Source organism: Aphelocoma coerulescens, chromosome 9, assembly GCF_041296385.1.
Source record: "Aphelocoma coerulescens isolate FSJ_1873_10779 chromosome 9, UR_Acoe_1.0, whole genome shotgun sequence".
In the NCBI taxonomy this organism is placed as follows: Eukaryota; Metazoa; Chordata; class Aves; order Passeriformes; family Corvidae; genus Aphelocoma; species Aphelocoma coerulescens.
The window spans coordinates 22,059,194-22,082,093 of NC_091023.1; the positions used below are offsets into that span (position 1 = coordinate 22,059,194).

The 22,900-nt window shown below is 44.9% G+C and overlaps 2 protein-coding genes across 4 annotated transcripts; both read left to right on the plus strand.

The window, feature by feature from the left end:
- Positions 1–598: 598 nt before the first annotated feature.
- TNFSF10 (TNF superfamily member 10) lies at positions 599–10,484 on the plus strand. Its single transcript, XM_069024046.1, has 5 exons — positions 599–852; positions 4,457–4,609; positions 6,089–6,131; positions 6,823–6,942; positions 7,640–10,484. Exons 1-5 carry the CDS (start codon positions 730–732, stop codon positions 8,086–8,088), a joined length of 888 nt encoding a protein of 295 aa, XP_068880147.1. The 5' UTR covers positions 599–729; the 3' UTR covers positions 8,089–10,484.
- A 4,142-nt stretch (positions 10,485–14,626) lies between these two features.
- GHSR (growth hormone secretagogue receptor) lies at positions 14,627–20,793 on the plus strand. Of its 3 annotated transcripts, none has more exons than XM_069024240.1 (2): positions 14,627–15,438; positions 18,727–20,793. In XM_069024240.1, exons 1-2 carry the CDS (start codon positions 14,685–14,687, stop codon positions 19,026–19,028), a joined length of 1,056 nt encoding a protein of 351 aa, XP_068880341.1. In that variant the 5' UTR covers positions 14,627–14,684; the 3' UTR covers positions 19,029–20,793. The 3 variants fall into 3 exon arrangements, with proteins under 3 accessions (XP_068880341.1, XP_068880340.1, XP_068880342.1); XM_069024239.1 differs by having other exon boundaries at positions 18,579–18,968; XM_069024241.1 differs by having other exon boundaries at positions 18,627–18,968.
- The last annotated feature ends 2,107 nt before the right edge of the window (positions 20,794–22,900 follow it).

Genomic DNA, 22,900 nt, shown 5'->3' on the forward strand with positions numbered 1-22,900 from the left:
GGAGCATCGATTAAGATTAGGCATAAGAAAGAAGTTATTTACAATGAAACGGTTTTTACACTTAGGGTGGTGAAAAACTGGCACAGGTTGCCCTGAAATCTGTGGATGCCCCATCCCAGGGAGTGTCCAAGGCCAGGTTGGACAGCGCTTGGAGCACCCTGGGATAGTGGAAGGTGTCCCTGCCCATGGCAGGGGGTTGGACGAGCTGAACTTTAAGATCCCTTCCAACCCAAACCAATCTGTGATTCTGTAACACAGCTTGAATTCAGGAAACTCCAGGCCTTCTGTGCACATAACCAGAGTCTTAATGTCTTAAGAAAACCAGCTTTCACCATTCTCTCTGGTGGCGACCTCTCAGAGAGTTTGCTTGGAAAAACTCCAGCAGCGCTGAGCTGTGACCGCACATCTCAGCAATGATCCCGCACTTCGGGGAGGCGGAGAAAGCGGCGGCACCCGGGAGAAAAGCCCGGGAAGGGAGAGAAACCAGGGCAGGAAACCAGTGAGGGAACGGAGGGAAACCGGGCAGGGGAGGGAGGCAAGGCAGAGAGAGGAGGGAGGGGAGGGCCCGTCCCACCCCGCCCCGCCCCGCCCGCTCCATCCCCCGGCGGGGCGGGCTGAGCGCGGCGGCTGCCGGGGGCTGCGTTGGCCGGGGGCTGCATTCGCTGCGGGACAGCGGCCGAGAGCCCCCGGAGCCCCCAGGCCGGCCCTGCCGCCCCAGCCAGCCCCACCATGCTGCCGGCGGGCGGCCCCAGCCCCGCGCTGACCTGCGGGGCCGTGCTGGTGGCCGCCGTGCTCCTGCAGTCCGTGTGCGTGGCCGTCACCTTCCTGTACTTCACCAGCGAGCTCAGACAGGTCTGTGCGGGGGCTCGGCGGCGGGGGGGACCCCGCGCTGCCCGTTCGGACGGACCGAGCCGGGGGCCGCGGGCTCGGTGGGCGGGGGCGATGCGAGCAGCACCCGCGGGCCGGGCTGAGCCCCCGCTCCCCGGACAAAGAGCCGCGCTCCCCTTTGTCTGCGGCACGGCCGGGCCCTGGGTGGGCGCGGGGAGCGGAGCTCCGAGCCAGGGCAGCCACCAAGTGTCTGACTCCGCATAAACAAAGTTGAGCGCTTCTGCAGGAAATGTGTTTCCCATCAGAGCGCAGATTCGCCGTCTCATCACTTTGGCGGTGCGGGAGCGCCGGGAGGGCTGGGTGGAACAGGCTCTGTCAGCTGGGCAGTCCAGGCGCCGTGGAGAAGGACTGAGGAAAGCTCAAGTGCCTTTTAGATGCGTCCTGTAGGACAATGCATGGTTTTAAGACTGTGACTAATCCTAAAGGAACTGCACCAGACAGCAAACACTGCTGAATTCCCCAGAATAACTTGTTTAATACTCATTGTATAGTCTAGAAGCTTTGGTCTCCTTGCAGCCACCCTTCAGGCCTGCCAGCTGCTGCTTAACTCTTCCCTCTTCTTGCAAAAGATCATTTACACTCCAAGAAAGTTGCGTTTAAGTGGTAGTCCCATGTGTGTGGCCCTGCTTTTCATGGACTCCTTGTTGCTCAGGGTTTCCCTGAGTGTCTTATCCCAAATTTACTGTCCTGCTGTAAGTTGTGCCTGTATGTTGCTCCTCCTGGCACAAAGGTAAACCTACCTGCAGGTAAGCGTTCTGTACATCTACAACTTCAGAAAGTATTGCATAAATGTAAATTACTGTTGTATATATGCACTCAGCAATGCATAATTAATCACATTATTATTAATAATGTATATATGCATATTGTGCTATATATGCATTTATTCCACGTTGGATTTAATAGGTGAAGTCTTCTGAGATGTCAGAGTTCTCTGTGAGGGAAAGGGTGTGCAGTGTTCTGCAACAGGAGCCAATGCTTGTACTTTCAAAATGTATAAAACAGATTTTCCTGCTGAATTTATAGCTGTGGCAGTCAAATGGGGGAATCACAGAAATGTGCTGACTTTATGAAATCAGGTTACGTGATTGCTAATAAAGAAAAATATATAAAGGCATCCTCATTTCTCCATGCACACAGTTCAGAGTCCCTTGCTAACAAACTTGCCAATCTAAGTGCTTAGTAACCACACTTATCTTTTCCTTCCTTCTATTCAAATATGTACACCTGGGACACAACCACATCTCAGGGACTTGCCCAAAATACAACTCACAGTTTCTGAAGAATAACAAGCCTGCCTTTGGTGTGAAGGGATAAATCTGTCCAAATTTAAGTCATGCTGGGCTACAAATGGAGGTTGCTGGCTCTGGAGGGGGTACATTAACCACATATTCCTGCATGTGCCATTTGGTGCACAACCAACAGGAAAAACCTCATCTAGACACAGCCTGCTACTCCACATCCACATGGTGCATGTGGAATAAATCTCTGTAGATACACCATGATTTTTGTCTGCACGTTTTTCTTCCCTTTGATGTTCCCAATACCTGCATTTCTACGCCTTCACCAAATTACTGTGGACTGCAGGCATTTCTGTCTTTACAAAAAGTATGCTGGTAACCAGCAGGGTTTTTCCACTACAGCTGTAGTAGGACTGATTAGGACCAGGAGTATGACATTTGTTTAACTGTTTTGCTTTAAGAGGAAGTACTGAGACAATAAAATTCTTATGCTTCAGGATACGGGGCTGCAAGGACAACATTCTCAGGCTTCCTTCTCTTTCAAAAACAGTCCAGTAACCACTCCTAACATAAGAGAGAGGCTTTACAAGATAAGATTCCTGCAGGACTTGTGTCCTCAAAGGGTTCAGTGCTTCAGATAAACCTCATTTGAGTAAATCTTACAAGAGAAATTCCAATCCTTCAGTACTGTAATGTGCTGCTGCAAGGTTGCATTCCCTGAGGATCTCAAACTGCATACAAAACATGGTTCCAGTGCCAGGAGAGTAAAGCTGTTTTGGGGAAAAGTGAGCAGGTAAGGTGGAGGCAGAGGCACAGGTGGGAGGGCAAAGCTGGGAGCTGAGCTCTGACAGGTCTGCAAGAGAATAAACAGTAACCTCACAACTTGCCTACGTTTGGCTTTTTTTCTTAAACTCGTCAAACTACTTTGTTATAGAAGCTCATTGTTTAGTTAAATCTGTCAGAGCTGTAGTTTTACCTCAATGAGCACATAATATTAATCACTTTGAGTTCTTGAAACTTGATGTAAAAATATCACTGTACTCCTTGGCAAAGACACAGAAACCCTCACAAACACTCATAATGGGGGCCCCTTTTCCTTCTGCTGCCTACAAAACACAACATAATTTCAAGTACTAGCTGAAGTTCAGTGGAATCTGCTGCTGCAAACTGAAGGCGGGACTTGAAGGAGGTGAAATCTCCTCCCCCTGGAGCAGGAAATCTCTTCCTAGACGCCTTTGTTTTCTAAAAGCCAGGAAATCCATTTCTTGCTTTCAATACACCAGTCTCAAGGACAGCTAAAAACTGGTACTTGTAGAAAAAAATGCATCTGCTTAGCAAATCAAACCAAGCTTCTTTAACACAACAAAAAAGTGAAATTTAAATGCTACTACCAGAATTCCATCTGAATGCTTTGCATGTTTAGTGGAGTTCCCGCAGTGCTTTGCTGGCTCCACAAACCTGACCAGTCTGTAGCTGATGCAGCAGGAGCCCAGCTCAAAGCAAACAGGGGCTGGTCACAGGTTCTCTGCTCCCACATTAACCAACAGCGCCAGCTGGAGTCGCATCCGCAGGGAGCTTGGACAGAGCTTTCCTCTAGGAAAACTCTCCCAGTCAGATTGCCTTGGAGCCAAAAGGAGTTTTGCCAATCTCTTCAAGCTCATTTCTCTTTAGCAGAAAAAAAAAAAAAAAGTGTTTTCTCTATGACTAGAGGATACAGATAGATATTTGATATTTTCATGTCAAAAACATCTAGCATTATAATTTTATTTGGGCTCAAATGTCATTTCAGTTGTCTGGACTATTATGACAAATGCTATTAGGAGAGACTCCAAACTGGATATGGGGAGGATATGGAATGGATATATAACAGCAAAATTCTGGATTACAAATGGAATTGGCTGAAAAGGCAGCATAAAAAATACTTTTAAGTTCTAGTATTTGGTTTCAGTAATTTATTTTAAAAACCCAAACAAACAAAAAAAACCAAACCCTTCTGTAAAAGAAGTGTTTTCAATGCAGAACTAGAGGAACTAAAGAATTTACAACATGAGGGATTTGGGTATTGAATTTTCACAAAACCTATTAAATTGATACCAAATTTATACCCATGGAGACAACGCAAGCATAGTTTTGCATGTGAGGTATGCCCTCATATTGAAATATGTCAGATCAGGATGGATGAAATCTTCATGATGTTCATATAGCCCTACTTGCACCATAGTAGGAAATGCTTTAGAGAAGTGTCCCTTAGCACAGTGAATATAGTGATATACCACAGCTGCAGACACATCATGGGTGAAAAATCCTGGCTTTCCCCTCTCCTGCAGCTCCAGGACTCGTACTCCAAGAGCGGCATCGCTTGTCTCACCGGGGAGGAGATCGGAAATTCCATCCAAAACTTGGATCTCATCGAAAGCGAAGACAGAGAAGCTGATCCCTGCTGGCAAGTAAAGTGGCACCTGGGAAAGTTAATTAAAAAGGTATTTGGGAACAGAGTGCTTGGGGATGTTACAGCTGAAAGAATCCTAATAGCAGAATAAAGGAGGCTCGGATTGTTTTATTGGAAAGCAATTGTCAGGCCACAGCTCCAGCTGCAGAGTGCTTGCACTGAAGCAAAAAAAAAACCAACAAAACAAAACAACAGCCCATAAAAGTGGTTTCACTGCATTCAGGAAATAATAAAACAAAAACAATCAGCTTTTACTAAGCAAATTCCAGTGATGGGTTGGCTTGTCTGAAGTACCTCAGGGTAAAGGGTTTCTACCTGACCGTACAGATCACGGTGCTATCAGAGCTGTCACTGCCTCTTTGGAAATACAGGGACACTGGGAAGAGGAAATGAGATTAAATGTAACACAGGGAGAGGTACAAAGGTGCCTAAGGAATGGTCCAGTCATGAGCTGGGTGATGTAGTGGTGGAGGAAAGAGCAAGTGAGCCCACAGCATCAGGCACAGCACCTTCCAGAGAGCACCTCCTGCGTGACTTACACACAATACACATAGTTTTGGCTACAGAGAACAAAGTCAGTCTGGCTGAAAAATCACAGAGGCTAAAATCTTCTGGAATGGCTTTCAAAACCCCATCTCCAGCACATAAACAAGCTCATCCATAAAAGTTCTCTTCTGGCTGAAATTTCCTGGCAGAAACAGATCTTGCAGTCCAAAACAGATTCTTCATTTGTGTTCAGAGATCTCAGCTCCTTTGGTGGAAGCTCTTCCAGTGAAGCCCCTGAACTTCTGCATAGAGAAAGCATTGTTTTGGTTGGTGGATGTTTACACATCTAATCTATCTACTAGCTCCCTGATTGCGTAGGAGGAGGTAGCCTGGGTGCCAGAGTAAGTTACAATTACAATAATGTAACTAATACTACTCTTGCTAATAGGATAGATGGATAAATAGAAACGTGACAGGACAAAACCCGTCAGTAAATGGCAATTCAGGCCTTACTAGCCAGCCAGGTAAATCATCACCATGCTTGCTGCAGCTGTACCACTGTCCATACCAGACTGGTTTGTTTCAGCAGTCAGCAAACAGTTATGAAGAAGGGGAATGCACAAAGTAAAATATGCTGGTTTAAGAACTTAGGTAGGTAGAGGTATATAAAAAAATTAATTTAATTTCTCAGATCTAAGACCCTGTAGTTCACACTAGCAAGTATTCTGCAAATGGAAGCTGGTGCTTGGACACTTCCCTTATTTGAGAGAAGCATGAAGGTCAGATTTTTCAACAGATTTATGCCTGAGCTCTTGAAAATGTTTTCTCATGTCTTTCATTATCTAAAGGATGTAAACATAGAAATTCTTTATTACAACAAACTAATAGGTGGGGTTTTTTTCTATTTGCTTGTTGATCAAATCCAGAATCCCCTTTATTCATGAGTAAAAAAAGGTGTGTCTTCTTCCTGCACCTGTCAGCCCCAGCTGACAAGCTAATTCATTTTCTCTGTGTTTGTTGGCAGATGATGTCAAGAAGCTATGAGGAAAACATATCTGCAATCAACGGTATTATAATAATTTTATTATCTGTGGTAAAAAGGAGCCGCTAGTGGCACTTGATGTGTAATGACTTGATTTTTTAAAAGTGCAGAAAATTGACTAAGATCTTGTAGTGGCATCAAGGCATCAAAAAATGATTACTTATTACTAGAAGGTGAATTTTCAGGAGGCAGAAATACAGTCAGGTGGTTACAGCAAGGGAATTATGCAAGGTGGATGCAGAGGACTCAGCCTGTAGATCTCAGTCCCGTGTGTTATGGGGGACATTTAAAAAGCCCTCCCAGTATCCCAGCTCCTGGAACATGCAGCACAAAGCTGCAGAGGTGAGTTAAGGAATAGCTCTGCTGAAGCTCACACTAAAGATGCTGGGAAAAAGCATTAGAATCTCCAAGTGGAAATTCACGGGGAAGATTAGGAGTATTTAACCATAAAATTGAGTACTGTGGGTTATTTTGTCTGTTGACAACTTGAAGGCAGAGGGAGGAGAAAAAGGAGAACAAAGAGGCACATAAAGACATCTCAAGAGCAACAGTGAAAGTGGAATTTGAGCCTTATTAGCCAATAATTAGCCATCAGTCCATGATTCGGTCAATTAAAAAATGACATACCTATTCCTTAAAATCAAGTCAGGTGGAACAGATGTGCCTTCTAATGTTCTTCCTTCTGATGTGGGGTTTCTTTTCTCCCCTTCCTTTAGTTGAAAGGACTCTGACACTGCCACACACGGAGGGGCAGACGCCGCGCGGTCCCACCCGCAGGATCGCGGCGCATCTGACGGGCAGCAGCAGCAGCAGGAGGAGTGCCCTGTCCTCACGCAGTAAGGAACACCTCTAACAACAGTTAAAGACCACAGAAATGACTCTCGTTGCTAGCCTCATGCTTACAAACACTTTTTAATACTTATATCGGGTTAGTAGCAGGAAACAAATCATCTTGTCCCACGCATTGGGTTTTTTCCGCTAATTCTCACCAAAAAGAGAGAAAGCCCATTTCCTCTGGGTACCTCCCTAACTCTTCTTTTGGAACCTTCATTAGGGGGAAAAAAGAATGTAAATGTCCTTCTTCCTAGTGTTAAGTTTTCCTCTTTCCTTTCATTTCCTTCTGTCGGTTGTGCGAGTCCCAGCTGCTATGGTGACAGACCTATTAGAAATGTGGGACAGACAGGAGAGACTTCACATTTGGACCATGTTAATGAAGGGCTTGCTTGGGTTTCTGCAGCTTCAGAGGGTATCAGACACTAATGGATATTTTTATTTTGCTACTAAGTAAAAGCACGATTTTTTTTCTCTTACTTGGGAGCACAAATATTAAAAATAAAGGCAGTTCCTGTTAATTCCCACATAAAGCTTACTTATGGACCATCAAATTGTTGTGAGAATGGACCTAAAGAATGGCTGGGAAGAGCAGGTTTCCTTACTGCATTATTAAAAACGAGGCTCCTCAGCTAGCAGATGCCCAGCTTCACCTCGTGGTTTTGAAGTTAACATTTCTCTCTTTTTTTTTTTCTTTTCAAGTAAATCCCTTGCCCAGAAGAGGGATTGGACACAAAATAAACAACTGGGAATCATCAAGAAAAGGCCACTCCTTCCTTTACAATGTGGAGCTGAGAAACGGCGAGTTAGTGATACCCCAGACGGGCTTTTATTACATCTACTCACAAATTTACTTCCGATTCCGTGAAAACGAGAACGAGGACTCAGATTTGTTGGGACAAATCAGGAACCCCAAACAGCTTGTCCAGTATGTTTACAAACTGACTAATTACCCTGAGCCCATTTTGCTGATGAAAAGTGCAAGGACAAGCTGCTGGTCTAAAAAGGCGGAATATGGACTTTATTCCATCTATCAAGGTGGTGTGTTTCAGCTGAAGAGAGAGGACAGAATTTTTGTCTCTGTCAGCAACAGTGACATAGTTGACATGGACAAAGAAGCAAGTTTTTTTGGAGCCTTTATGATTGGTTAGAACATGAAAATCATGATCCCAAATGGCCCAGTTTTTCTAGTCAGGGACAGCCTAAATTCCTATAAAGTAGGGGATAACAAGCAAAAGCTGTATCGATACCAACAAGAGCAGACTCCCCTTTCTCAGCTCACTCACCGCGAGGTCCGACCGTGCCGAGTTCTGTCCCAGCAGCCAGGAAGAGCAGCAGCAGCTGGCTGTGGGTGGCAGTGCTCTGTGCAGGTACAGGCAGCCAGGCTGGGGATGTGTGAGGGATTCACACCCCTCAGGCCATACCTTTGGCCAGAACCCCGGGCAGGTGAGTGCTCACCAGCAGCAGAGATGCTCCAGGCTGGCTCAGCTGTGGCACGAGGGATGGCGAATGCTCCAGGTCTGGTTACTCAAGGCTCAGACTGGATATCAAATTTTATTTGTGGTCTCCATTGGGACCCTCTCTTGAATATGTCAGCTCCTGTGAGGAGCTTTTGTACATCCTGTTCCCCAAGTGCCCGTGGAATTTCTTCAGAAGTTTTTTGAACAGGAGTTTTGCAGAAGCTGCACGTCTTCATCTCGTCTTAACAAAGCACTTAAGCACCTAATTAATTTTAAGCACACGAACAGTCTTGACTACATCAGGGTATCCACATGCTTGAAATTAAGTATGTGCTTAAGCATTCTCCAGGATCTTGAGTAAACACATTTGTCTTGTTTGGGATATTGTACATAAGAACAGCTGCTGGAATGGCACTGAAGAGCTTTTGAAATCAATCTGTGTTTTGATCAACATTTTATAACAGTGCCTATTTACTTAATTACTGTGCTGCAGACATCTCACCAGGCTCCCAATAAGTTCAGTAATGCAGTTGCTGTTACACTTATTGGCAGCAAGAGCTGGATCCAGAAAAAAAAAAAAAGGTGGGTTTCTGTAAATACTGAATTCTGTGAGAAATTTGCAGCAAGTTAGGCATGACAAGATTCTTCCATGTTTATTTGTACTGGTCTGTGTCTGGTAGGATGTAATGTAGAATAACACACCCCAGTGACTAACATTTTAAGGAAAACAGGCACAACTATCTGTACTTATAAAAGTGCTGCTTATTTAGGTAATGCTGTAATTATTTTATTTTATTTTTAGGAATGGGCAGAAAATTGTCATAATTTTTTTTTGCAAAATACTTTTTTTTTTTTAAATGAACAGTATATTTTTTAACTCTATGAAAACAACTATTTTGTATTAAAAGGATTTGAAACTTCAGACTGTATGGGCTCAATGCACAGCAAAAGTCAGGTAGTGTAAATCAGCACATTTGTAGCATTGTCAGTGGAGGAATAGCAAATTGGACCATGAATTCATTTTGCCCAGATTCAGAGAAAACAGTGGGGAAGGTGAAAAAAAAATATTGGAGGGAAAGGAAGAGAGTTCTGCAAGTGTTCCTTTACATCAACAGAGTGATGGCAGGAGAAAGTCTGGCTGTCTATTTTTTTGAATACACTGGGGTTGCCGTGGGAACCCTCCCATTCACCTGCATGTTGTGGTAATTAAATCACTGGGCAGCCCCTGCACATGGGCCTCACCAGTAAACAGGCATCGTTCATCTTCCTGCCAGCCAACAAGAGGGGATTAATAGACACAAGCCCCTCGATTTATCTGGCCATTCAGACAGGCAGGTGTGTTGGCTCACTTAAATCCCTGTGTTGGAGCAGCAAGAGAAGAATTTCAGGAATACCCTTCGTTTGGCAGGTTAGGGCAAAGAAACACACCAGTGTAAGCTGAAAATAATGAGTTTTAACTTCTGCCTGCTGTTTAACAGTGTCACACACTGTTTTCAGTGGCAATCAAATATGTGAAATTCTTCACCATTTACTGGAACACTTTGGTTTTTGCCTCCTTCTGAGATCATCTGTTTTGACAGAGAACAGAAAACATTTCTACAGTTTTCTTTATGATTTCAGTATTTAATTCAGAAATTGTCTCCCTACCAGAAAAGGCTGGAGAACAGAGCCATTCCCTACACACCTGTATGTCTGTTACCTTGGAGAAATGACTTCTGTAGCTTCTCCTTGCAAATGGACCGGGCTTGGTGATTTCAGCGCAGGACTGACCCCTGTTATCAGGTTTGCTCTCTGCATGCAGAGCGTATTGCAACAGGAGTCACACCAAATAGTAATTTTCTTAGTGATCTGAAGGCAAGTTTGCCAGATATTATCTTGGGGGTAGATTATCAAGGGATATCAGACAGGACACTGTTGAAGAAGAATGGAGAAATACAGCAGGTTCTGTTTGTGCTGTGTCCTGACTCACACTTTTCATCTCACTTTATGCTGAATGACATATGTAGCAAATTTTTATAGGTTGCATTAACGTGTGAATATTGTAAATTTTTCTACATGCCTTTTATATAAAACATCTTTACTAAATAGTTATTTAGTCTTGCAGTGATTATTGCTGTCATCCTATGGCTTTCCATAACAACCCTGTCTTAAATCATTTCCCTGACATTCATTGGTATCAGATATAATCCACTAAATGCCAGAAATGGTTGCAATGCAAAGGACAAAATGCAAACCATTGAGCAATGCCATATTGTGTAATCCCATAACTGGCTTCCAGATCCCAGCTGATGAACAGCATCTGGAAGCAGGAGGCTGAAGAAATCCCTGAAAACAATCATGTGACCAGAGGACAAAACTCTGAGCATTTCTCTTGAGGTACTTCTCATGTTTCTGAGCTTTAGCAATTATTTAAGCACCAGGAATTCTTATTTAGAAGCAAAACATCTGATCTTTACCCATTACCAAACTACAGTAGAAGATGTTTGTTCAGCCTGGAGAAGAGAAGGCTCTGGGAGACCTTATAGCATCTTCCAGGACCTAAAGAGGCTGCAAGAGAGCTGGAAAGGGACTTTTCACAAGGGCACAGAATGACAGGACAAAGGGGAATGGACTCACACTGCCAGAGGGAAGGGTTAGATGCGATGTTGGGAAGGAATTCCTCCCTGTGAGGGTGGGGAGGCCCTGGCACAGGTTGCCCAGAGCAGCTGTTGCTGCCCCATCCCTGGAAGCATTCAAGGGCAGGTTGGACGGGGTTTGGAGCAACCTGGGATAGTGGAAGGTGTCCCTGCCCGTGGCAGGGAGGTGCAACCACTACACCAAGGGATCATGTTCCCTCTGAAGTTGGGGAGTGAGTCTGAGGAAGAGGGACATGATGCCCAAGTGTGACCCAGTGACACAGTGAGCTGAAGCACGGCCAAAAGCTGAGTCTAAACTACCTCTGAATTAGTGACCTCAGAGCACGGCTTTGATTAATAAACCAGCAGTGTTTTGAAGTCTACTTGCAGATATTACTACCATATAAACAACTGTAAAGTAATTTGAGCCCATTCTGTGTTTTAGGTTATTAAACTGGATTACTGCTATTCCATCAGCACTCCTCAGTGATGAGAGTTGCTAAACCATAACCTTTGAAAGCATACACCAGGTGCTACGTTCTGCTCTAAACCACATTTGTAACAGCAGTCAAAACACCTTCTGTCCCTGAAAAAAACCCGAATTTGCTTTTCTCTGAGTTGTTGGAGGTACATAATTTTAAAACTAATCTCTACCTTGAAGTCTTTTTTTCCAGTTTCTTCTACTCTGCACAATAAGCACATAATCATTGTAGAATCAAAGCCTTCAGATATTTCCATGACAACAAACAATGATATAAACAAGAATTAGAACTTTACTGGATGAGAAGAAAATGGAAAGAATGGAACATGGGAGAGAGGCATCAAAACTCCAGAAATAGAAACTCTTCTACCTCATCTCCAGTGCTCAGCACAATTTTGAAGCTACTGAAGAGAAACACTAATATTTTAAGAGTTCCATGAAAGGTAGATGTCCAGTATAATGTGTTTTTAAATTCTCTTTTTAATGTTTGGTTTGCTCATACATCTAGCTAGTGGATAAAACTGAATAAAAAGTACTTCAGTCCCTTTCTTTCATTGCAGTAAGACCAATGCCTTCACTCTTGTGTTGTTGGCAACATGAAGCTAATGTTCTTGCAGCTGAGGGCTAGCAGATAACTTTTGGGAGCCTAGAGCCATCTTCTCTCAGAGCTCCTACCTCTTCTATCACCACTATCTGCACCACTGTCCTTTAGCATATGCAAAGCAGAAGCAGGAATCCCTTATCGTGCATTTTTTGTGGGATAACAAATCTTCATATTCCATCTAAAGTTGGCCTGCAGTTGCCAAAAAAATCAGAAAGAATCGGAAAACTAAAGCTGCTTTCCTTCTCTCTCAACTGATATTTTTTTCTGGCTCTGACCCAGCCCCATGCAGGAAAAGCAGCCAGAGGAGCCCTTGACTCATGATACCCTTTTAAGAAGGAGATTGATGTTGCTGGATTTGAAGTACAGCTGTCAGTTCTGATCCAAATAGCTCACAACACATCAAACTCCCAAGGAATCCAGTGTTAAATCACTGCATTGCAAGCAGGTGGTCTGGAGTGTACAGATCTGGAGTGCTAAGTCACTGTTGGGTACTTGATTTTGGTATACACACCATGATTCAGTTACTATCCTAGAAAGGAATAAATTATTTTCCTGGGAGAAAAAAAGAAAAAAAAAAAGAAAAAAAAAGGAAAGGAAAAAGAAAGGAAAAAGAAAGCTTCTGTCTCTCTGGGGAAAGAGAAATGGTCACTTTTGACAAGATACAGCTCAGCAAAAACTGGAAGAATTTCATGAGAATGAAGGATCCTCTCAACATAGAAAGTCACATTTATAGCTTCAGGCCATTTTCTCTGGCAAATGTCAACATCCTGCAGCTAACACCACTGGTCTGAGAATTTATTAGGGAAATTTTTTAAAAGAGTGAAAAAATTCCTTATAATAATGCAAAGTATTTGGCAGCCTAACCACAGAGGCAGTTGCCATCTCCTCCATAATATAAAGCAATATCATGTAAATTAGATTGGGGACACAATTCTAATATGAAATAACTGTATCTTAGGGGCATAAAGCCCGTGATTTTTATTCAGAAACATGTAACACAACTATACAGGCAGCTGGATAGACAAAGTGAGAAGTACATTAGGCTCTTCCTCCTTTTCAACTGCAATTAATGCGCAGCCATCCCTCATAAAATTTAGCAACTCTTGAGTAACTTGCTGCAAAACTGTCTCACAGTTCATGAGCAGGAATGAGAATACTGATTCCAGTGAAACTGCAAAAATATGTCATCCAATTAGGATATGGACAAGGCACTAAGGCTAATGCTTGCATTATTACAGAAGGCACAAATTACAGAAAACAGGCACATTCAGAGTAACTAAGCACTGTGTCACACCACACTTGTGCTCTAGCTACCCTTCAACAAAGCCCTGCAGCCGTGAAATGGGAATGGCAGGGGTGGACTGCACCCAGGGAAACAGCATAAACCTGCTTCCCTGCTGACTTGGATGGAGCTTGGAGCAGCCTGGGCTAGTGAAAGGTGTTCCATGGCAGGGCGTGGGAACGAGATGACCTTTAAGATCCATTCCAGCCCAAACCATTCCATGATTCTATGGTTAAGCTAGATACCAACATGGAATCAGAGCACTGCCTGCCTCCTGAGAGATGGGGTACAAGATCCAGCCCCTCTAGATAGACAGGAATGAAAGAAGATTGTGCTGCAGCACACATACCCTTACAGTTTGTGGGGACAAGCTGGAAAGGTGGGGAAATACACCCTAAACAGACATGTTGGAAGTTACTTTACTGCCCCTGATCTCCCCTTGTTCTGCTTACATCTTATTTCTTCTTGGGTACAGCATTATCCTTTAGTACAATAGGAGTCTGCAGCTGGGGAAGCACGGTTCTGTCGGTGCCTGCAAAGGGCAGAGCAGAGGACAGCGGTAACACGCTGAATGGAAATTTAATTGCAGGTAAATCATGTAGAAGCGGGTGACTGCTGCAGCTTCACTGAACTGGAGCCTGGCCGGGCTCCTGCCAACATCCAAGGGCAGAGCAAAGATACGGAGCGAGGAGGCAGCGATCGCACCCACGGCTGCGGGACCGCTGACAGCGCCGGCCGGGGACGGCACCGGGAGCACGGACAGGCGGCACCGCACCTGCGGAAGGCAGCGGGGCTCCGGGAGCACGGACAGGCGGCACCGCACCTGCGGAAGGGACCGGGGCTCCGGGAGCACGGACAGGCGGCACCGCACCTGGGGAAGAGACCGGGGCTCCAGGAGCACGGACAGGCGGCACCGCACCTGGGGACGGCACCGGGGCTCCGGGAGCACGGACAGGCGGCACCGCACCTGCCCAAGCGGGCGGGCGGCGGGGCAGGAGCCGGGGCGGACCCGGCCCGGGCTGAGAGGTGCCGCGCCGGGGGCTTGGGAAGAAAGTTTGGAGCTGGGGGCAGCGGCCCGCGGGGTCGCGGCGGGGCCGCTCCGTGCCCACGTCTCCTGTGACGCGCGGCAGCGCCCGCCCGCCCCGGGCCGGGGGGAGCGGCGGACGCGGAGAGGCGGAGCGGGGCCGCCCGTCCCTGCCCGTCCCTCCCCGCCCCCGGCCCCGCACCTGCCCGGGCGCACAGCGGGGACCGCGCGGGGCCGGGCCGCGCCGCTCCCGGCGGGGATGCGCAGCCCGCGGCGCCAGGATGCGGGAGGGGAGCGCGGGCGGCCGCGCCTTGGAGAACCGGACGGGCGCTGAGCCCCCGCTGCACCTGTTCCCCGTGCCCGTGCTCACCGGCATCACCGTCGCCTGCGTCCTGCTCTTCGTCATCGGGATCATCGGCAACCTCATGACCATGCTGGTGGTGTCGCGGTTCCGGGACATGAGGACAACCACCAACTTCTACCTGTCCAGCATGGCCTTCTCCGACCTGCTCATCTTCCTCTGCATGCCCCTGGACCTCTTCCGCCTCTGGCAGTACCGGCCCTGGAATTTCGGGGACCTCCTCTGCAAGCTCTTCCAGTTCATCAGCGAGAGCTGCACCTACTCCACCATCCTCAACATCACGGCGCTCAGCGTGGAGCGGTACGTCGCCATCTGCTTCCCCCTGCGAGCTAAAGTCATCATCACCAAGGGGAAGGTCAAGCTGGTCATCCTCTTCCTCTGGGCCATCTCCTTCATCAGCGCCGGCCCCATCTTCATCCTGGTGGGGGTTGAGCACGAGAACGGCACGAACCCCCTGAGCACCAATGAGTGCCGAGCCACAGAGTACGCCATCCGCTCGGGGCTGCTCACCATCATGGTCTGGACCTCCAGCATCTTCTTTTTCCTGCCCGTGTTTTGCCTGACCGTGCTGTACAGCCTCATCGGGAGGAAGCTCTGGAGGAGGAAGAGAAAGAACATCGGTCCAAACACTGTCATCAGGGATAAGAACAACAAGCAAACTGTGAAAATGTTAGGTACGAGTCCTCTTGCTCTGTTTTTCCAAAAGGATGTGTGTGCTCGTGTGTGTGCGTGAGAGAGAGAAAAAGACTGGGAGCTCTCTGATAGTTTACTATAGTTGTTTCCAAAGAAAAGCATTTTTGGAGAATGCTTCATACAAAGGGGTAAACCTCAAGGTATCTGTAGAATAACTCTCCTCCTCCCTTAGATTTATTTCTAATTGGGGACTCCCAAACAGTTAAACAAACATTAATAAGAATCCCTGACAAGGACAAATACTACAGTTATAATTAGCTTGTGCCCTGGAGATTTTTGAGCATTTTTGCTCTTTGGTTGTGGATAGCAATGTTAGTTACAGAAGAACAGTTTATTTGATTTTTAAACAAAACTAAACCCTTCTCAAGCCATGAAGTTGAGCTGCAGACTACCCATGCAGGCAAGGCATGATGTGCACTTAAGATTCATAGGAAAAGAATGTCAAGGTTTTAGCAAATTGGGGTTATTTCCTACCCTGGCTGTGTAAGCTTATGAAAATTAATCTGCATTTTTATATTAGCAAAACAGCAGGAAATGCTGAACCAGGAGCACTGTGTCTCCTTTGAGGTCTGTGATGCTGTAAAATCTCACAGACAGTAAGAAAACAGGATCAGGATTACTGACACTGTCATTCCCAACTTTGTATATTGACACTGCTGAATCCTTTAAACAATGCTTGTGGTTGGTACATGGAAACTCAAGTCTTAACCTACTAAGCCAGTACATGTGGTGGCAGTTTGATACACAAACCCAAAAAGTTGTCCTGCAGTTTAGTGTCTGAAAACTGCAGAATCGTGCTGCTGCTGCTGCATACTTTTATCCAAGCCAAAAGTCCTCTGCAGTGAAAGTCATCCCGTGGATTTTGGGGGAATGAGATGCTCTGCAGGAAGAAGTTTTCACAGGCACCTTTCAGCAGGGTTGAAGTGGTGGGCTAATGAGGCAGACAAGAGGTGGCAGCGAGTCCTAAGTACCTTAATTATCAAATAGGAGCCTATCTGATCTTTTTGTTCATGTCCTGATTTATTACTCTGCAACAGCAGGAAGAATAATAAAACCCACAGCATTCTTTATGCCCTTTCAGCTCCATTTTATGATCAATAGAATTCAGTCTGGTAAGCATGACCTTGGAAGTAATTAATTGTTTACACTTCCAGAGGTTCAAGATTATGAACTTCCACTGACTATAAGTAAATTACATATATTACTACCATGTTTGTATTTCCATATACTTAACCGTAAAGAATTTTGAAATAAAATGTATTTCTGCCCTGAAATATTGGCACAAGCATTGCAATATTTCAGGCACTGTTTTTCCCTTTTACAAGGTCTGAGAACAGCCAGGCAGTGGCAAGACACTCCTTTGACAGAGAGCCAATATTCCTTAAATGATAACAGTCTGATGCCTGATGGAAAGATGGAAAGAAGTTAGTGAGGGTTCAGTGGCAGCAGATGCTCAATGCAGTCTGCTCTCACTGGTGTTAATGTTCTGCTTAAAATTTAGAAGGCACTTTCTGAGGCTTTATCAAGTCATGGAACATCAAGTAAATGGGATTAGCATCAGCAGTTCTTTTAACTGTAAAGACAGGTTATGCCTCTGGGTCCGAAATTAAACACCTAAATGCATAGCCTGACTTGCAAAGGAGCTGTCACACCCCATTCCTATTGAAATCCATGGGATTCTGCAAGCATGAAGATCAAACTGTCAAAAGCCTGACTAGGGATATTGCATGCCTACATGTGCTTAAAATTCTAGTCACAATAGACTGTGCTTAAAACTGTGTTCATTATGACCAATGGTAATATTCATTACATGGATTCAAATCCCCATGTGAGCTAGGAAATCATCTGAATTATGTAGTGAAGCTAGTGAGGGAAAACTGGGAGTGGTTGGCTCAAGAAGATGCAGAGCTGGAAAACCTACTCTGAACCTCAAGCTCTGTGCCTTCCAGTCCACCACAAGTCTTGCATAAGCATCCTTTTAAACTTGGGAATGCTGGTGCAGAATTTTTGGGAAAGATAACTAAAACCATTGCTCTTAGCAATTTGAATTTTATTGTCTTCTGAGACGTGATATGAGGATATGAGGACTGCTAACACAAGAGAACACCAGGGCCAGGTTGGACTGGACTTTGAGTAACCTGGTCTTGTGTAAGGTGTCTCTGCTCTTAGCAGGGGGCCTGGAAAAAGATCTTTAAGTTCCCCTCCAACACAAACCATTCTGTGATTCCATGAACAGATTAACTGTAAAAATTGCTTAAGAATGTCAGAAACCCTTGCTCGAGTTTTCTGGTTTTGCTCTGCAGCATATTAATAGATACACTGAGAGCAATATGAAAAATAGTAAAGGTCAAAGGCATGCAGGAAATGAACAGAAACAGTTTCCCTTTCTCTCAGATGAAAATTCCAATGGGCCAGTTTTCTGAGATACACACATTTCTATTATTCTACAGACATGATGTTTACATGTAAATGCAATCACAGTAGTAAAACATTATCACAGATATTCTGTGTAACTATAATTATGCAGTTATATATTATACATTTAGTTCTACTCTTCTTGGGGGTAACTCATGTTCCAAAAAATGGACAAATTGGAGGGGTGCACCGCTCTCCTCTTCTTACCTTGGCATATGTGCTCGACAAGTCCCCATTCTGTGTTTTATTTTGGGGCCTTTGCCTTAAACAATTTTGCTTTTTGTCTTAAATAATTTTGCTTCCCAGTGATTACATTCTTCATTATAAACCACAGTGTTGAGTCTATCACATATAATTTACTTTTTTTTAAACACTGCAGATGATAGATGCTTATACTTTTTTTGTCACCATTTGGATTCTTTAATGCTCTGTTGATGCAAACATAAGTTTTATAGGTCAGAAGTTTGCTACATCAGATTAGTTGGGCAATATTCAAGCAGCCTGTTTAGATATGATCCAAGTGTATTAAGTATCACTTATTTATACTCTCAGAGAATGTATTGGGACACAACTGAAAGCTATGGGGAGGCATTTTCACACTTTGTGATTAATTTGTTAAAGGAGCAGAGCTGCAAAACAGAATGTTAATCACCTGTATGTTGATACTCACACTTTAACACACTTTCTTCTGCTGTTTTTATTTTAGTCGTGGTGGTATTTGCGTTCATACTCTGCTGGTTGCCTTTTCACGTAGGACGGTACTTATTTTCCAAATCCTTCGAAGCTGGATCCTTGGAGATAGCAGTGATCAGCCAGTACTGCAACCTGGTGTCCTTTGTCCTCTTCTACCTTAGTGCAGCCATCAACCCCATCCTCTACAACATCATGTCGAGGAAGTACCGCGTGGCCGCCTGCCGCCTGTTCGGACTCAAAGCCCTGCCCAGGAAGAGCCTGTCCAGCAGCAAGCAGGGGAGCTCCCGCGGGTGGACAGAGCCCAGCGTCACCACATGACACCAGGAGCCCAGAGCTGCGCTCGCTGAGTCTCCCAGAAAGCCATAACGGGAGGGGGAAGAGGGCAAGGAACGGGAATCAAAACGCTGGAAGCGGTGCTTTGGTCATCACCCGGATGGGCGGAGAGGTGCGATGCAGGCGCTGAAAGATGTGAGGGGAACAATCGAAAGTTTGGGACTGTGAAAGGAGAGACAAGCGGTCACAGAATTTGGCAGTGCTCCAGGTGTTATTTTTGTGCTGCTTTTGCCTGTATGATTTTGTAACGCTGACTTTAGCCCCGATTTAGGCTGTGCCGCTCTGACCAGGCAAACGCGGCCCACTTCACTCGAGAGTTTGTACGACTTCAGCAGCGGCCAATTCCAGCTGAATTTTTCCAGAGTTAGCTTTAGTTTTGCTAAGAATTTTGCTAGCATCTAACCAGACCCTAGAGAGAGAAAATGGAGTTGCCTTTTTGGAGTAGTAAACAGGAAATTTGATACACTTTTCATAATACCAATTTTTAAGTAAGCTCACGTTTTTCTCTGAACGAGGAAAATAATTTCTTAAAAAAAAAAGAAAAAGAGATATAAAATGGATAATTTTTAAACATGCTAAAAATAAATAACCTTCATGTCACATCCAAGTAGAAAGGAAACAAAAAAAATGCTTTCACAGAAGTGGCTTAGAATGTGACTGTACTGAAATATTTTTTTGAAATATATATCAGTGGGACAAGGACAGTGCTGACTTCAGGCCTGCAGTGATGCTATAAAAATGTGGAATGCAATCACCCACCAAAGTCTCTTTTTTTTTTACTAGCTAAATCATCTGTACTTGTTCTGTTCAGTTTGACTGTGAATGACTTGATGTGTTTGAACTTGGAAGCTTTTGATTGTTTCAATATTTGTAATGAGTCTGTGGCTACCTGTCCCTAACTGCACCCCACTGCACCCCAAAGCTTGCTGAGGATGGGCATCCTGCCTGTAAACCCCCCATGTTTCTGTTAAAAGTCTGTTCCCAGTGCCCCATCCCCCCTGTAAAGCCTGGTGTGCTGTTGTGCTCATTTGCTGCAGTATTGAATTGAGAACATTTTGCATTTTTTAACCACTGTGACCTGAGAAAGTAATAGAAAAATCTGCATTAAAGGACATAGGCAGACACATTCTCATGCTTGATTCATAAACCCCTTAAATTAGATTTTTGTACCTCAAGTGTGCCATTTCAAAGCAAACCAGAAAACGTTCCCTTCTCTGTGCTAATGAATATGGCTTTTATTGTCTCACCAGCATGTGGGTTTTGTGGCCCACAGAGCTGACAGAGCTTTGGAGCATGCATGTGTGATAGCAGCTTTCTGTTCACTTGGTTCTAGTGTTCCTCCCCAGCTGGTCCACAGCCCTTCCTCCCTGATGAATTTTAATTCTCCCTAATGAATTTTGTGTTAGCAGAACTCTCCTGCCTTCAACCCCCCACTCACACTGATGGGCCACTATCCCCCTGTTACACCTTCAGCTGCTCAGGTGGAACTCACAAGAGAAATTGGCCTCTTCTGTATATTCAGTGTCTTTTCTCTCACCTTTGCTGGTTGCTGCTTCTTGGTGGCACCTGAGCCTGTCCCCTCTCCACTCCAGGAGAGCAGGATTTATGTGCAAACACCCACTCTGAGGTACTGCAGGACCATCTCCTGCTTCACCTCTACCCACATCCACCTCGCTGTTCTCTCACCCACTGACTGACAAGCAGGTCTGGTGGCACAAGTCATGCAACTCAGGGAAACAAGACATTTGGGAACCACGGGAAGAGGGTGAGATGTGAGCTCACTAACAACCTGTCTGTGTAAACGAGCTGATCACACACACCCGGCATCACATCGGTGTTTCAAATCTCAGCTGTGTCTGTGCTGTTAAATGTGAACAGAAAAAGAAATAAAGTGATGAGACCCTTTATAACCCAGTGGCTCTGTGGTGCTGGATGGGATTCACGCAATCGGATTTAAATTTCTTTAATTTTTTTTTCATATTTGTATTTTAATTCTTTTCCCCAAACCTGTATAACTAACTTGATTAGGCTATTTTGTTTAACCAGAGTAACTGCATTAAACATTAAAGCCCTGTTTAGACACATGTAATTTGTGCATACAAACTACAAACATACTAATAATTTCATCTAGCCTAAACATTCCATCAGGAGAAAATGTAAATTTTAGCTCTACCAACACTGTAAAATTTCCACAACTTCGTGTATAGAATGAAATTTAAAACATTTGATCTGGGGTCATAAAAGTCAGAAAGAAAGGGACTGGTTGCTTCTTGGGAGGGAGGACAGGACTTTTTCCTTCTCAGTGAGGAAATGGACTTGTATTTGCAAAATACACGCATTTTTATTAAAGAAGAGTAGCCACCTTCATATGACTCTTGCACAAGCAGGAGAATATTCACATCTAGCAGAGAACACAACCATCTAACACACTGTAGCTGTCACTACACCAGCCATTAGTTCTGCTTCCCTCAGTACCAAAACTTTTCTCTATGGATTCTCTAAAGCCAGTGGGGTCACACCAGCACGTGCTGACTGCAGATGGTGAATAGGAACTGCTGCTTCAAACTGGTACATAATGAACTGCTTTTATAAGGAAAGCAGGAAATAAAGCCACCTCAAAACCTGGATAGCCCTCGCTTTTGCATCATAATTTCAACTTCTGTCTGATGCCTCCAAAAAGATACACACATCCCCACCTGCACTGATGGATGAATCCAGCACTGCTTGTCTTGAGCGTTAGTCAGAGAATCACAGAACATAAAAGGGACCTTAAAGACCATCTAGTCCCCAACCCTCTGCCGTGGGCAGGATGCCACCCACTAGATCAGATGGCTCAGGGCCCCATCCAACCAGACCGTGGCCAAGTTGTAAAAAATCACTGGAAAAAAGAAGTGTAAGCAAGGTTTGAAGAGAGCTTTTTACCTAAGAACGGTGAAGCCAGTCCAAGGTAGACATCATCCATCTGTCTTGGGTGGTAACAAGGGGCAAGGCTCCTCCTGCCTTGTCTCTGGCAGGATGTACAGGGGCAGAGGATGCTGCAGGTGCAGAGGGCAGTGGCAAACAGCCTGTGCTGGGCAAAGTGATGCTGGCACAGTCTCACTGCCTGCCTCACCCACCGGAGCCGCTCCACGTTCTCAGCCTGGACTGTCCTGGCAAACACTTCCCAGCAGAGACAAAGCCTTTACCCTGTGCTTCCTGGGGCATTTCTGCAGCACATCATGTTCCTGGCAGCTTCTCCCCAAAGCCATCCCATTTTGGGTGTGGACATGGCTTTTGAGATCCATTTTTCATGGGGGGAAGACAAGAGCCCTTGCAGGCACTGGGCTGTTCATTGGCATGGCAGACAGGGCAGCTCTGCAGGAAGAGCTTTTCAGGCTGTTGAACCTTTCAATTTCTGGAAACTCTACCCTGTGGGAACAAACCTTGCCAGTTCTGACTGAAAAATAAACAGTGTAGACACTTGTAGAGTCAAAATTTTGCTGTGTTCTTACTGACTTGAATGAGAGCAGCCCATAGAGAAAATAACTGTAAGTTCATTCATTAAACAGTCCCAATTCTAAAAGCTTTTCTACCTCTACATTTTGTATCACAGCTTCACAAATAAACAAGAACAATTTGGCTGCATTTTCTTTCTTGGCAATGTGCTAAATTGGTGATGAAATAGGTCAAAAGGACTTTACCAGAAAGCTTCACTCATTTTAGAAAAGTACCTTTGATGGAGGCATGCACAGGCAGAAAAATCATGTCCTATTGTATTTCTTGCCAAAAATAAAATACACTGGAAAATCAGCACTTCCTTGTTAAAATTGGAATCGATAGATATTCAGCAGTTATGTAAGTTTGCATCAAATTACATTTGCATAAGCCCTATTAAAATCAGCAGTTTTTAGGTACCTAAACACCCAGGAGAACCCCCTCTCTGTCATGGATCTGTTGGTTCTAGGATGCTGCTGCTCTGAGCCCAGTGGATGTTTCTGGATGGGCTTCCATAGAACTTGGATC

Coding starts and splice junctions, on each gene's coding strand:
- TNFSF10 (XM_069024046.1), top strand. CDS start 730: ATGCTGCCGGCGGGCGGCCCCAGCCCCGCGCTGACCTGCGGGGCCGTG. Junction 4,610..6,088: donor TGGGAAAGTTAATTAAAAAG/GTATTTGGGAAC, acceptor GTTTGTTGGCAG/ATGATGTCAAGAAGCTATGA. Junction 6,132..6,822: donor AAACATATCTGCAATCAACG/GTATTATAATAA, acceptor CCCTTCCTTTAG/TTGAAAGGACTCTGACACTG.
- GHSR (XM_069024239.1), top strand. CDS start 14,685: ATGCGGGAGGGGAGCGCGGGCGGCCGCGCCTTGGAGAACCGGACGGGC. Junction 15,439..18,578: donor GCAAACTGTGAAAATGTTAG/GTACGAGTCCTC, acceptor TTTTTATTTTAG/TCGTGGTGGTATTTGCGTTC.